Genomic DNA, 15,387 nt, shown 5'->3' with positions numbered 1-15,387 from the left:
GTACACACACACACACACACACACACACACACACACCTGCATCTTCTTAAGCCAGTTATCTGTTGATGGACACATGGGTTGTTTCTGTATCTTGGCTGTTGTAAGTAGTGCTGTTATGAACATTGGTTTGCATGTATCTTTTCAAATTGAGTTTTTGTGTTTTCTGGATATATGCCCAAGAGTGGGATTGCTGGGTAATGTGGTAGCTCTATTTTTTAGTTTTTTAAGGAACCTCCTTACTCTTCTCCACAGCCGATGCGCCAGTTTACATTCCCACCAACAGTGTAGGAGGGTTCTCTTTTCTTCACACCCTTTAAAGCGTTTATTAATTGTAGTCTTTTTGATGATAGCCATTCTGCCCACAGTGAAGTGATAACCTCATTGTGCTTTTGATACACATTTGTATACATTTTCCTAATAATTAGCAGTGTTGAGCATCTTTTCATGTGCCTGTTGGCCATTGTGTGTGTCTTCTTTGGAGAAGTGACTATTTAGGTTGTCTGCCCATTTTTTGATTGGCCTGTTGGTTTTTTGTACTATTGAGTTGTATGAGCTGTTGATATATTTTGAATAGTAACCCCTTGTTAATAAAAAGTTAAAAAAATTGCAAATAGTTTATCCCATTCCTTGATTCTCTTTTTGTTTTGTTCATGGTTTCCTTTGCTGTGCAAAAGCTTTGAAGTTTGATTAGATCCCATTTATTTTATTTATTTTTGCTTTTATATCTTTTGCCTGGGGGAATAAACTTAACTAAGGAGGTAAAAGACCTATATGCATCTATAACACTGCAAACTGTAAAATATTGATAAAGAAAATTGAAGATGATCCAAAGAAATGGAAAGATAACCACATACTCTTGGATTGGAAGAATTAATATTGGTAAAATGCCACATTCCTCAAAGCAATCTACAAATGTAACGTAATTCCTATGAAAACTTCCATGACAGTTTTCACAGAACTAGAACAAATAATCCTCAAATTTATATAGGACCACAGAAGACCTAGAATTGCCAAAGCAATCTTGAGAATACAGAACAAAGCTGGAGGGATAGCCCTCCCAGACTTCAGATGATACCACACAGTTACAGTAATCAAAACAGCTTAGTATTGGCATAAAAGCAGACACATAGATCAGTGGAACAGAATCAAGAGCCCAGAAACAAACCCACACACCTACAATTAATCTATGGCAAAGACAGAGGAGGCAAGAGTATACAGTGGAGAAAAGGCAGTCTCTTCATCAAGTGGTGTTGGGAAAGCTTGACAGCTACATTTAAGTCAGTGAAATTAGACCACTGTCTCACACCGTATACAAATACAAACTCCAAATGGTTTAAAGATCTAAATACAAGGCATGACACCATAAAACTCCTAGAAGAGAACCAAGGCAAAACACTCTGACATAAATCATAGGAATATTTTCTTAAAGTATTTTCACTGAGCAAATGAAGAAAATGTGAATGAGAGGTTATCTAGCATTAAAGGGTAAGAGGATTTGATTCTGTTAATTAGCTTCTCTTAATACATAAATATGTAACTTTGTCCCTAATTAAAAATGCCAGAGGCCCCATTCCATCAGAAGCAAGGTCAGGGTACAAATCCAGGTTTGTCTGATGTTAGAGCCAGTGCTCATCGTTACATTGGAATTCAGAGAATATTAGGAAAATTTTAATGTTTTTATGAATCCCTGTTGGCTCAGTTGGTAAAGAATACACCTGCAATGCAGGAGGACCTGAGTGTGATCCCTCATTTGGGAAGATCACCTGGAGAAGGCAGTGACTACCTGCTCCAGTATTCTTGTCCAGAATCCCATGGACAGAGGACTTTGGCAGACTACAGTGCACGCAGTCTCAAAAGAGTTGGACACAACTAAGCGACTAACACTATTACTACTAGGAATATCAAATGCATGTGAATGGCATCCCACTCCAGTACTCTTGCCTGGAAAATCCCATGGACAGAGGAGCCTGGTAGGCTGCGGTCCATGAGGTCGCTAAGAGTCGGACACGACTGAGCGACTTCACTTTCACTTTTCACTTTCATGCATTGGAGAGGGAAATGGCAACCCACTCCAGTGTTCTTGCCTGGAGAATCCCAGAGACAGAGGAGCCTGGTAGGAGGCCGTCTATGGGGTCGCACAGAGTCGGACACGACTGAAGCGACTTAGCAGCAGCAGCAGCAGCAGCAGCATACTTAAGACTAAGTTATGTGTGTTAGTCAAGAAATGATGGTGGCAATGAACATGGGAGGGCAGATACCTCTTGGAGGAACTGATTTCATTTTCTTTAGGTAGACTGAGAAGGCAGATGGCTGGATCATGGGGTAGTTCTAGTTTCAGCTTTTGAAGAACCTCTGTACTGTTTTGTAGAATGGCTTTACCGATTTACAGCCCTCCCAGCAGAACACAGTGTTCTAGTTCCTCACATTATTGATGACACTTATCTTTTATTTTTTTCATATAGCTATCAAGTTGTGAGATAATACCTCATTGTTTTGATTTGCATTTTGATTTGCATTTCTCTGATGATTAGTGATGTTGAGCAACTTTTCATATACCTGTTGACTGTTTGTATGTCTTCTTTGGTAAAATGTCTATGTAGATGTTTTGCCAATTTTTTAATCTGGTGGTTTGGTTTTTTGGTTATTGAGTCACATGAGTTTCTTACATATTTTAAATATTAACCCCTTTCAGATATGTGGTTTGCAAATATTTTCTCCCATTCTGTATGTTTTCTTTTCATTTTGTTGATGGTTTCCTTTGCTGTGCAGAAGCTTTTTAGTTTGATATAGTCTCACTTGTTTATGTTTGCTTTGGTTGCCTGAGCTTTTGATATATAATCCAAAAACTTAATAATTGGTAACTTCCTTGGTGGTCCAGTGGTTAAAACTCCAAGGTTCCAATGCGAGGGGCACAGGTTGGATGCCTAGTCAGGGAACTAAGATCTCACATGCCGTGCAGTATGGCCCCACCCCCCAAAAGTTAGTAATACTGTATTAAGTACTGGAAGTTTGCTTAGAGAGTAGATTTCAGGTGTTCCCATCATTAATACCCAAAAAAAAGGTAAATGTGAGAAAATATGTTAATTAACTTTAGTAATCATTTCACTGTGTGTATGTATATCAAATTATCATGTTCAGTTCAGTTCACTCGCTCAGTCGTGTCCGACTCTTTGCGACCCCATGAATTGCAGCACGCCAGGCCTCCCTGTCCATCACCAACTCCCAGAGTTCACCCAAATCCATGTCCTTTGAATCGGTGATGCCATCCTACCATCTCATCCTCTGTCATCCCCTTCTCCTCCTGCCCTCAATCTTTCCCAGCATCAGGGTCTTTTCCAGTGAGTCAGCTCTTTGCATCAGGTGGCCAAGTATTGGAGTTTCAGCTTCAGCATCAGTCCTACCAATGAACACCCAGGACTGATCTCCTTTAGGATGGACTGGTTGGATCTCCTTGCAGTCCAAGGGACTCTCAAGAGTCTTCTCCAACACCACAGTTCAAAAGCATCAATTCTTTGGTGCTCAGCTTTCTTTATAGTTCAACTCTCACATCCATACATGACCACTGGAAAAACCATAGCCTTGACTAGATGGACCTTTGTTGGCAAAGTAATGTCTCTGCTTTTGAATATGTTAGCTAGGTTGGTCATAACTTTCCTTCCAAGGAGTAAGCGTCTTTTAATTTCATGGCTGCAGTCACCATCTGCAGTGATTTTGGAGCCCAGAAAAATAAAGTCAGCCACTGTTTCCCCATCTATTTGCCATGAAGTGACGGGACCAGATGCCCTCCTCCAGGGGATCTTCCCGACCCAGGGATTGAACCTGCGTCTCTTACATCTCCTACATTGGCAAGTGGATTCTTTACAACTAGCAATACCTGTGAAGCCCAAACAGTTACATATATGCATATAAATAAAACCTTCCTATAGAGTGCTAAAATTCAGTCTTTGTCGTTGTTGTTCAGTCGTTCAGTCCTGTCTGACTCTTTGCAACCCCATGAACTGCAGCATGCCAGGCTTCTTGTCCATCACCAACTCCTGGAGCTTACTCAAACTCATGACCATCAGAGTCAGCGATGCTATTCAACCATCTCATCCTCTGTCGTCCCCTTCTCCTCCTGTCTTCAGTCTTTCAAGCATCAGGGTCTTTTCCAGTGAGTCAGTTCTTTGGGTCAGGTGGCCAAAGTATTGGAATTTCAGCTTTAGCATCAGTCCTTCCAGTGAATATTCAGGGTTGATTTCCTTTAGGATTGACTGGTTGGATCTCCTTGCAGTCCAAGGGACTCTCAAGAGTCTTCTCCAGCACCACAGTTTGAAAGCATCAGTTCTTCAGCACTCAGCCTTCTCTGTGGTCCAAATCTCACGTCCAAGATTACTGGAAAAACCATAGCTTTGATTATATGGACCTTTATTGGCAAAGTGACGTCTCTGCTTTTTAATACACTCTCTAGGTTTGTCATAGCTTTTCTTCCAGGTGCGTTTTACTTTCATGGCTGCAGTCACCATCTGCAGTGTTTGCAGTCCAGGAAAATAAAGTCTGTCACTGTTCCATGTTTATACACCATCTGATTGCCATGAAATGATAGTGTTAAAATTCAGTCCTATATAGATGTAATTCTGAACAGTTAGATATTGAAGTACTCTACTGGGCTTCTCAGTTTGATGTTATATTAAAAATGTAAGACAAGAAATTAGGCGATTGAGACCGACATATATACACTATTATGTGTAAAATAGATAACTAAAGAGAACCTACTATATAGCACAGAGAACCCTACTCAGTGTGCTGTGCTGACCTAAATGGGACAGAAATCCAGAAAAGAGCAGATATATGTATGCGTATAAATGATTCACTTTGCTGTACAGCAGAAGCTAACACAGAACTGTAAAGCAACTAAACTCCAATAAGAATTAATAACAAATTTTTAAAAAGTAACTGTGAGAAAATAGATGTGTTAATTAACTAGATTATGGTAATCATTTCACAATGTTTAGGTTTATTAAATTATTGCTTTGTATACCCTTTTAAAAAGTAATGCTGTAAAGCCTAAATATATTCAATTTTTATTTGTCAATCATACCTCATTGAAGCTTGGAAAAGTTTTTAAATAATAAAAAATTCACATAATCTTAAAAAGAGAGACAAGAATACATGTTTAAGATCTGAACAATTATAATGAACATTTTATTTTATGTAGGCTCTTTACATTGTCCTTTTTATTATTTTCTTCTTAGGCTGAAAACCTTCTCCTTGATGCTGATATGAATATTAAAATTGCTGACTTTGGTTTTAGTAATGAATTTACAGTCGGGAACAAGTTGGACACATTTTGTGGAAGCCCACCTTATGCCGCTCCTGAGCTTTTCCAAGGGAAGAAGTATGATGGGCCTGAAGTGGACGTGTGGAGCCTCGGCGTCATTCTCTACACGTTAGTCAGTGGCTCCTTGCCTTTTGACGGCCAGAATTTAAAGGTATTGGCTAAATTCGATATTAATGTTCTATCCCCAATCACCTTGATTTCATCAGCCAGCAGTAAAGGCTTTCTTTTTCTTTCTAAGGAACTGCGGGAGCGGGTCTTACGAGGGAAGTACCGTATTCCCTTCTATATGTCCACAGACTGTGAAAACCTTTTGAAGAAATTATTAGTGCTGAATCCAATTAAGAGAGGCAGCTTAGAAGTAAGTAATTTTTTCCACCCTATATTTAAAGTTTGACAATTAAAATATTCGAGGAAGTGACCCGTGTGTTTTTAGTAAAATTGCCGGATCATCTCATTTGTCTTTTGTTCAAGCTAGAGAAAGTCACATGATGCTTTCACTACTCAAAAGTTGTGCAGTGGGTTTCTCTAGAGATTCTCATTTCTTCTTCATCCTGCAATGAAGTATTCGAACAACATCAAAATAGGGATAAGATTGACGTAGTTGAAGAAGAAGGAAAACCTAACCTTGTATTTAGGAAGTACAAATATTTCAAGGATGAAAGAAGATAGTGAAATTTGAATCCAGTGAATACTCCATGACTGTATCTGATAGTAAAATATTCAGTATAACCCTCTCAACATCAGTACGAAAAATTTGATATATTTAATAACTAGAGCATGTTGGAAACAGGTATTTCATTTCTTACCACACTGTTTTGTTGCCTAATACATTCCATATATGTGAGATATTTATAATAGTAGGTGCTATTATAAAAGTATTAAGTATGTTGCACCCACTGATGTCAGAGGCTCATGTAACCAAAAAGATCTAATATTTTCTCCTTCTGGTGCTGTAATCTGAACAACTTATTAAGTATTTTGCCCATCTGTTTTCAAGAATATTTTCACCTGTACTAAAGTAATTTCAGAGATTCAGCATGTATTGTTCTCTAGTACTTTTTTGTCTTCATTTATTTGCCTTAATAGATAGGGTAGAAAATTCAGAGAATTAACCTCATTTAAACTGTACTTTTTTAGTGTAGCAATGGGGCTTTCTGACACGGACTCCATGCTGGTTAGGAGACAGCCTTATAGTGAGCCATCCGTGTGTACAGAGCTCTCAGGTTAGTTTGGGCTTTGTAACTTTATTACCACAGTACTTTTCACTGAAAGATACAGTATGTTTGGATGGAAGTTAAGGGATGGTGGCTTCCACTGGGAAGTTAAATGCTTTATATCAGTGAATCAGTCATCAGATGTTTTTTACTGAATTATTTGTTTAAATGTGATTAGTTCCTTCCTATAATTTTTTTCTGTTTTTTTTTTTTTTCCTTTGGGGGTCAAGCAACATGTTAATAATGTTTTAATAGATAAATCTATGCAGTAAAAAAGCCCACTTTCATATTACTGCTCTTCTAAACTTACTTTCAACCATTATAATAGAAAATTAAGTGAAATAGTTAAAATTGTGGACACTCATCAGTTCTAAAATTTTATAGGGACAAAAAACTTCTCTTAATCCTGCTTTGTGACCCATTTTTATCACTGGAGTCAAATTTATATGCATGTCACTTAATAAAAAAAATCTCCAGAGTTGAGGCATCAGCTCAGCTAATCAGCAGAGCAAAAAGACCAACAAAAATTATTTAAGGGGAATAGATGTTAAAATCTCTGTGTACAGTTGATAAGATGTACTTGGTGTCTTAACGATGATTCATTTACAGTAATGGCCAAATATTTAACTCTTTTATCCTTAACATTAAAATGTGAAGGATTACAGTATTAGAATTCTCTGAGTAGAATTAAAAATCCAAATTATTATTATGAAAACATTTGCTCATCAGAAGTTCAACTTGATGTATTTGAGTATAGTCTGAAACCTCCTGTTTCAGCTTATCAAAACTGCATTTTCCAGCTATGGAACCATGAGTCTACATTGGAAATGCTACCATAATATTGCAGATATCACTATACAAAGGCTGTTCTGTTTCACAATTCCCAGAACTGACTTTCCAGAGAAACCTGATACCAATTTAAATAAAAGATTTCTTTTCCCAAATCCTAAGAAACTCCCTTAGAAATAACAATGATGTTAAAAATTGTATTAGTCTTCACTTTTATTTTCAGATGAACTTTATTGTCAACTTTGCAATTAAAATAGATCTATGAACTTTTAAAAACAGCCATTTTCAAAACACCAGTCTGCAGTATGTAAACAAATTTTTATACAGTAATGTTTTCATGTCATATTGCCTTCTTTTTTTTTTTTAACTTAAACGTTTATAGTTTGTACTCTTTGCTTTATCATGAGAATGATCTCCTTCCCTTTATGTATCAAAGTTAAACTGTTTTCTTGTTTGTTGCATATTTGAACTGTTTTCATTGTTTTTGCTAAAATTAATGTGATAAACTTTTTTCCTTCGGGATATATGCTTAGATAAATACTCTATGCCCATAGTTTCTGAGTCAGAAGGTAATAAGCAGTTTGCTAGGTCCTGTGTAGCATTGCCAAAAGATTGCATGTGACCTAAAGCACTTGAGGGTATCTGTTCCCCACAGCTTGTTTCTGTATTGGATAGAATAATTTCTAGTAATTGGTGTCTTTATGGTAGTAATACAGTCATAATCACCTTAATTTGTGTTTCTTTCATTAGAGATGATACTCAGTGTTTTTAATGAATAGGTTAAGGGTGCTTCTTCATGTCTAAGCTCTCTGTATCCCTTTAACTGCTTGACTGAGGGAGTCTGGTTAATCAGCTTTATAGACTTATATCAACTTTGTACATTTTGATATGAAATATTTCCCAATTCCCATTTTTTTTTTAAATGGAACTTGATGTATTATTTTTCAGTGTTATTTGAGTATCGTGAATTACTGAGTAAACGCTAGTCTTTCCTGACTATATAATTTGCTAATATTAAAATTTGATTTAAAGAATCTTGATTCAAATAATCTGCTTATTGTCTTATTAAACTTCTTATTTAACTTACACACCTTCCTGTTGCTTCTTAGATGTGACTATGTATTTCTTAGGGCCTTATAAGTTATGTGCCTTAATCCTCCATGAGAACAAGATTAATGAAATTGATTTCATATTATCCTTGCTTGACCTTTGATTGTTTCTAGATCTAAATAGTTATATAGCTTTCTTAGGCTGTGTATATGAATGCTTTCAGCTCTTCCTAATTGGGATCATAATGGGAGAGACAGGATCACACATGATTTTAAAAGAATTTGTGTTTCATGCTGTATACTTTTTTTCCCCTATTTATTAGAATATTGGTATGTCTGAATTTTTTTTTTAGAAAGAAGATGAAAAACTCTTCTGCTGTCTCATCTTTGTATATTTTCTTTAATTTTTCCAGCCCTTAACCAAAATGTTTAAAATAATAACAGTTTGAGCCTAAAGCAAAGCGCTTCCTTACTGCTTTTTCTCTGTCATTTTTAGTCCTCAAGAAGTATTTTTCTACTTTTAACATTTTTTTCAGCTAAGATAATTTTAAAAATCTTGCTTGTGTCTGCCTAGTACAAGTGGTAGTAAAGCAAAAAAACAATAATAAAAACCATTTTTGAAATGAAAATTTCTGAGTACAAATTCGGATGCATATGGGGTATACTTTACAAAGGCTAAAACGATTTAAGAAATATTATTTTCATCTGGCCAATCTAAAGTCCATAGTCTTTTAATGTGTGGACCTCTGTGTAGGGGTTTTTTTTTTTTTAATTTGTTTAATTCTTCATAATTCTGTGTCCATTATTTTGCTAGAGTTTCTCAGCAAGTAGTCGTCTCCGTTCACTGGCAGTGATGGCTAAAGTAAACTTTCTTCAGTTTCGGAGTCTTGTTTGTCCTCTTGTTTCTTGTGTTGAGGTATCTGAAATGAAATCTGAAATGGATTAGTTTGTTCACCTGGTCTAGTGCAGTGTATTGGCCATTGAACAATAGCTCCCTATTGCTCCTTCCTCCTAACGCAGGCAGACAGCATTCTACTTCCTGTTTCTATGAGTTTTATTTAAAACCATCCTTTATATAAGTAGATCCTTTAAATAAAGGATTAAAATCCTTTAAATAAAACATGATTCTACTTATATAAAGGATCTACTTAAAGGATCCTTTATATAAGTAGAATCATCCAGTGTTTGTTTTCCTGTGATTGGCTAATTTTTCTTAACAGTGTCCTCAGAGGTCCTTTTTTTCTAAGGGTAACACTTCACTGTATGTGCATATCTCATTTTCTTTATCCATCCATCAGACATTTAGACTCTTTCTACATCTTGGCTGTTGTGAATAATGTTGCAATGAACATGGGTATGAAATAGCTCTTCAAGATCCTGTTTTCAGTTACTTTGGATATATACCTAGAAGTGGGATTGCTGGGTCAGATAGTTGTTCCGTTTTTAGTATATTAAGGAGCCTCCATACTATTTACCATAGTAACAATACCATTTTACAGTCACACCAACAGTGCACAACAGTTTCAGTTTCTTCATATTCTCACCAACACTTGTTATTTTCTTTTTTTTTCTTTTTTTTTTTTTGACAGTTGTCATCCTAACAGATATGAGGTGATATCTCACTGTGATTTTGATTCCCCTGATGATCAGTAATGTTGAGCCTCTTATCACATGCTTATTGGCTACTTATATATATTCTTTGGAGATATACCTATACAGGTCCTTTGCCCATTTTTTATTTTGTGCAATTTTTTGTTGTTATTGAGTTGTAGAAGTTGTTTATATATTCTGAGTATTAACCCCTTATGTGATATATAGTTTGCCAATAGTTTCCTCGTTCCATAGACTGCCTCTCCCAGGTTGCTTTTTAACAGCCCAGGGGTGACTGTTGTTTGAGTGTTGGCTTAAATTTGACTCTGGTAATGCACACCAGTGCCTGTTTTCACACTGATTCTTAATAATTCCTAGTTCTAGGTTTAAATCTTAACTGTCCTTTCTTCCCATATTCTCTAAGCTATCATCATTGACTAACCCTGATTTCCATCTCCTATGATCTCTTCTTTCCTAATGTTTTAGTGAGGATTTTAAAATATAGCAGATGATTTTAAAATCAGCACGGTAGATATTTGGTAGAAGACCAGGAGAAAAATCTCTTCATTATTCTTAACTATAAAAATACAAAGCAGAAGTTAAAATCCGTAGGTTTTTATGTTAAAATTTTCAAATGTGAAAATACTCCTTTTAGAGGAACATAGGCAGCAGGCAGTGTATTTTGAGTCAGTTCATTTGGTGAGTGTGCAGGATGATGGGTATAGTTGTCATAAGATACATTAATACAAGTATGTCTCAGGCCTATACCTTCTGTTGGCCTGCTAATTAAACTAGAAACAGTAACTTTAGTTTGAAAATGTCACATGATTCTTGTTGATCAAACTAGCAAATTTCACATTTACTAAAATATGAGCTAATATAAGTGGTTGAATGTCCTGATTGGCCAAACATAATGTAGAGTTTATTTCCTAGCAAATAATGAAAGATCGGTGGATGAATGTTGGTCATGAAGAAGAAGAACTAAAGCCATATGCTGAGCCTGAACCAGATTTCAATGACACAAAAAGAATAGGTAAGCATTTAAGTATTGTGAGAGGTGCTGTCCTCCCTAGGCTAAAAGTCAGAGTCCTTTAGTCTACCAAAATTGCGTTTCAAATGTAAATGGGAAGGAGTTTTTATTTGAAAAAAGCTTACGTTGTCATCTTTTCTTTCTGCAGATATATGCTAAACATTGAAAAATTCAAGTTCCTTAGTTTGTTCTCATACATTATAATCTAAAACATTTGTTGGCAACAGTGATATAAAAATGGAAACAATGTAAATAAGCCTCATTCTTTTCTTTCAACAGTTCCTAACAAGAGGAATGACTGATTTAAGAATCAGCACTGTTCAGACTGATAAATGTCAGCAAAATATAGCACGTATTTTAACCAAAAATACAGAGGCACTGAGTTAGCAGGAGGAGCACTTTGGTCCCCTCTTGGTTTCCACTAACTCAGCAGGGTCCATCCTCCACACCCAGTCAGTGTCCGCTTCGAACCTCCTCCCTCTTCCTTCTCAAAGCCATCAGAAACTCATAACTGAGTCACCTCAGCCATGCTCCTGTCTTGCTTGAGGGCAAAATGGCAAAGGAGGAGCATTTGAGGGAGTTAGAAATCTGATCAGAACTGTGGAATTCAAGCCTTCCAAAGAATCAACCTGCCTACAGTTCAGAAAACAAATTTGTCAAGCAATGAGAGAAACTGCTCCATGAGTGGCTGAGTATGTGTTGCAAGAGAGAGAAGATATTCTGTGTATGTCACAGACAGATAGTATGTCTATCTGGACAAAGGAACTCAGCTCAGTAATGTGCTAGGCAGAGAGAAATGGAGTAGGCTCGGGAGTATATTGGCTCATGAGAGTGTTTCTGCCTGAAAAATTGGGGATGTGCAGTATCTAACTACACAGAGTCTGTATATTAGTAGTCCAGAAGTTTTTATATTATAGTTACACTTTAAAATGTTAGAACTTAGTTTTCATATCTAATGTGGACAAACTTGCCCATTTTTGTTGGTTTGTTTACTAAAACTTGTTTTTCGAAATTTTGCATTTTGTTTTTTATTTCTAGATATCATGATCACCATGGGTTTTGTACGAGATGAGATAAATGATGCCTTAATAAATCAGAAATATGATGAAGTCATGGCTACTTATATTCTTTTAGGTAGAAAACCACCTGAAGTAAGTTTTTCACCTTTTCACATTAATGTGAATTATTTTTTAAGCTAAGTTACAGCTTAAGCATAGATATAATATCAGCAAATATATTCTAGGTGGTATGAAAAAAATATAAAAACACTAACAATCTTATCTATTAGAATTCAAAATTCACAGTGCTAAGTTATGAACTAATCTTATTTCTAAACACGAAGAGATTGTTTCGAAAGAGTAGGCATAGTATCTTGCTTAGCTCTGAGAGGCCCCGTTCAGTCAGGTCCTTGAGAACAGCATCCCCCAAATGCAAGAGCCCTTCCAAAGGCAACATGGTTATTCCAGGTGCACAGAATACACAGTAACTGAAACAAAGGGACATACAGCATTTAAAATGAAATATAGGTGGGAACCCAGGAAAAAGTCATCTTGTGATATGTTTTGCCTTGTAGTGGGTCAAGTGTTTTTATACATCAATCGGGAAGTCTCAGGACCAGTCGAGATCTATCTTAGGGAGAGAGAGAGTAAAGAAGTCACTATGCCAGTGGTTATTGAACCATAAAAGCAAATGATCCTTTGGGTCAGCAAATATAAAGGTATAAATTGAGAATCAAGAATAGCCCAGAGCTTTGACAGTTGGTGGGAGGCATTTTGTAGAATAGGATTAAATTATTTATAAGTAGATAGTAACTATTAGTGAATCAGTACATTCAGCTGATATTTATTGTACCTGCTCCGTTCCAGAAATTATGCCACATACTGGAATAGAAAGATTAGAAGGTCTGTGATCTCTGGTTGCTCTCAGTGTGGAGGGGAGGGAATCAGTCCATAGTGTGGTACGGTGTGGGATATGCTCTGAGGAGAGGTTGCACAGGAAACTCTGGGATGTAAGAGGACAGACACCCACAGCAAGCCAAGGCAGAATTTACAGTGTTTGATAACCTGTTGGAAATGAGAGAGAAGGGACCCTGAGACTTGTAGTGTAGGTGACTGGTTTTGTTAGACGTATTTGTCAAGATAGGAAAAGAGTGAATCTCAGGGGGAAGATGGGAGGCTTGTTCAGTTCGGGGTGGTTGAATTTGAACTTCCTGTTGGTTGGAGCTGTTCAGTAGTCATTTGGATATAAAGATCTGGATCTGAAGGGAATGAGTTGAATAGCATTAATAGATTTGTGAGTTGTCATCAGAGGACCACTTAGTAATGTGCCAGGAACTGTTTTAAGGACTTGACTTTTTAAATTCATCTAATCCTCTCAGGTAGGTACTGTTACAGCAGAGGAAAGGGATCTTCAGTAGAAATGCTAAGAGCTGAGGCAGTGGTGTCAGAGAAGCCAAGCCAAGAGAATTTTAAGAAGTGGGAAATATAAATAATTATTTCTAAAGACTTCAACCTGTTTTTACTTGGATTTTAGATTTTACTCCTGAGATCTTTAATTTTCCTATTAATGTAAGTTTTATAAGCATACAACCTAGCCCGTGCATGAATTAAAATGAAGTTTGAATTGCATTGATATAAATTAGTAAACCTACTATAAGTAGCAAGAGCCTTAGCTTTGGAACCAGGGTCATTGGGTTTGAACTCCTACCCATCTCCTACCCTAGCACAGCCACTATCAAGCTGTGTGACTTAGGCAATTTACTTAATTTCTCTGTGCTTCAGTTTCCTGGTCTATAAAATGAGGATGTAATGGCATCCTAAAGGAGATCAGTCCTGGGTGTTCATTGGTAGGACTGATGCTGAAGTTGAAACTCCAGTACTTTGGCCACCTAATGCAAAGAGCTGACTCATTTGAAAAGACCCTGATGCTGGGAAAGATTGAAGGCAGGAGGAGAAGGGGACGACAGAGGATGAGATGGTTGGATGGCATCACCGTTTCAAAGGACATGGGTTTGGGTGGACTCCGGGAGTTGGTGATGGACAGGGAGGCCTGGCGTGCTGCAGTTCATGGGGTCACACAGAGTCAGACACGACTGAGCGACTGAACTGAATGGTACCTGTGTCTTAGCATCACTGAAAGAGTTTAGATGAATTAATACTTCTCAAGTCCTCAGAACACTTTCTGGCACATTACTATGTCCTTTGTGTTAGCTGTCGTCTTTTAAAATTTTCATTATCAGTATTACTCTGCTCTTTATCATTAGCAGCTTTGCATATTAGATTTCCCATTGGAAAGCCAGTGATTCAGTCAGAAGTTACTGGCAACAAAATACTTTGGTGTTATAGAGAGAAGGATAGTGTATCAATCCCCAGTTTACCATGCTTAGTTCTAAGAAATTTCTGAGTCACAGCCAATAAACCACATTTTTTGTTCTGTGAATGTGGTGGAGAAAGCCAAACAAAACAAAAAATATATGTGTGTATGAAGTAAAAATTTTAGATTTCACCCTAAGTTTGAATCCCAACTATACCTGAGTTTGAATCCCAAAGATGTCTCTTGAATCTCTTAACCTCAATTTTTACATCTAAAAAGTGCAGGTTAATAGATCATAGGCTTGCTGTAATGATTAAAGAAAGTAACACATACAGAAACTTTAGCATGGCAGCTGAGTGAAGTCACTCAGTCGTGTCCGACTCTTTGCGACAGCATGGACTGTAGCCTACCAGGCTCCTCCAGGCAAGAGTACTGGAGTGGGTTGCCATTTCCTTCTCCAGGGGATCTTCCCGACCCAGGGATCGAGCCCAGTCTCCCGTATTGTAGGCAGACCCTACAGCCTACAGGGAAGTCCACCAGGGAAGTCCTCCAGCATGGCAGCTAGTATATAATAACCATTCAAGAATTGGTAGCTGTTATTTGGACCCAGAAGGACCCAAAGCCATTGATCAAGATAACAGAAGATGACATGTTCTTGTGGAAGGATGTTCTAGCTGGTCCTCTCCCTTCCTGTTTGCCAAGTTTCAGTTCTGTATCCAAACTTTATTTTCTTATTTCTGATTGCTCCTTGTATGACTTGGAATAAATTGGAAAATCAAGAGTGTATTTTGTTTCTATGAACTTGTTTTGTTTTAAAATGCTGGTCGTCTTTCTTCTTCATATAGTTTGAAGGGGGTGAATCGTTATCCAGTGGAAACTTGTGTCAGAGGTCCCGGCCCAGCAGTGACTTAAACAACAGCACCCTGCAGTCCCCTGCTCACCTGAAGGTCCAGCGGAGCATCTCGGCAAACCAGAAGCAACGACGCTTTAGTGATCATGGTGGGGGAGAGTCAAATAAGTGCAAAGACAAACCAAGTCTGCCCAAACTTGCGTTTTTTGTTAAGCATTATACAGTTCACTTGTTTA

General features: G+C 37.3%; 1 protein-coding gene across 6 annotated transcripts in view; it reads left to right on the top strand.

The window, feature by feature from the left end:
- The window catches only part of MARK1 (microtubule affinity regulating kinase 1), a 140,093-nt gene that overhangs the window by 105,728 nt on the left and 18,978 nt on the right, over nt 1-15,387 (top strand). For 5 of the 6 annotated variants that reach the window (XM_070385497.1, XM_070385495.1, XM_070385498.1 and 2 more), the window contains 5 exons: nt 5,232-5,468; nt 5,556-5,675; nt 10,893-10,992; nt 12,028-12,140; nt 15,147-15,300. In XM_070385497.1, coding sequence (XP_070241598.1) covers nt 5,232-5,468; nt 5,556-5,675; nt 10,893-10,992; nt 12,028-12,140; nt 15,147-15,300 — 724 coding nt within the window. Of the gene's footprint in view, nt 1-5,231; nt 5,469-5,555; nt 5,676-6,454; nt 6,541-10,892; nt 10,993-12,027; nt 12,141-15,146; nt 15,301-15,387 lie in introns of those variants that run through there. The other variant, XR_011467316.1, reaches the window with a different exon arrangement.

This window comes from Bos mutus, chromosome 16, assembly GCF_027580195.1.
Source record: "Bos mutus isolate GX-2022 chromosome 16, NWIPB_WYAK_1.1, whole genome shotgun sequence".
Lineage (NCBI taxonomy): Eukaryota > Metazoa > Chordata > Mammalia > Artiodactyla > Bovidae > Bos > Bos mutus.
This window is presented reverse-complemented; position numbering and strand designations above follow the sequence as displayed.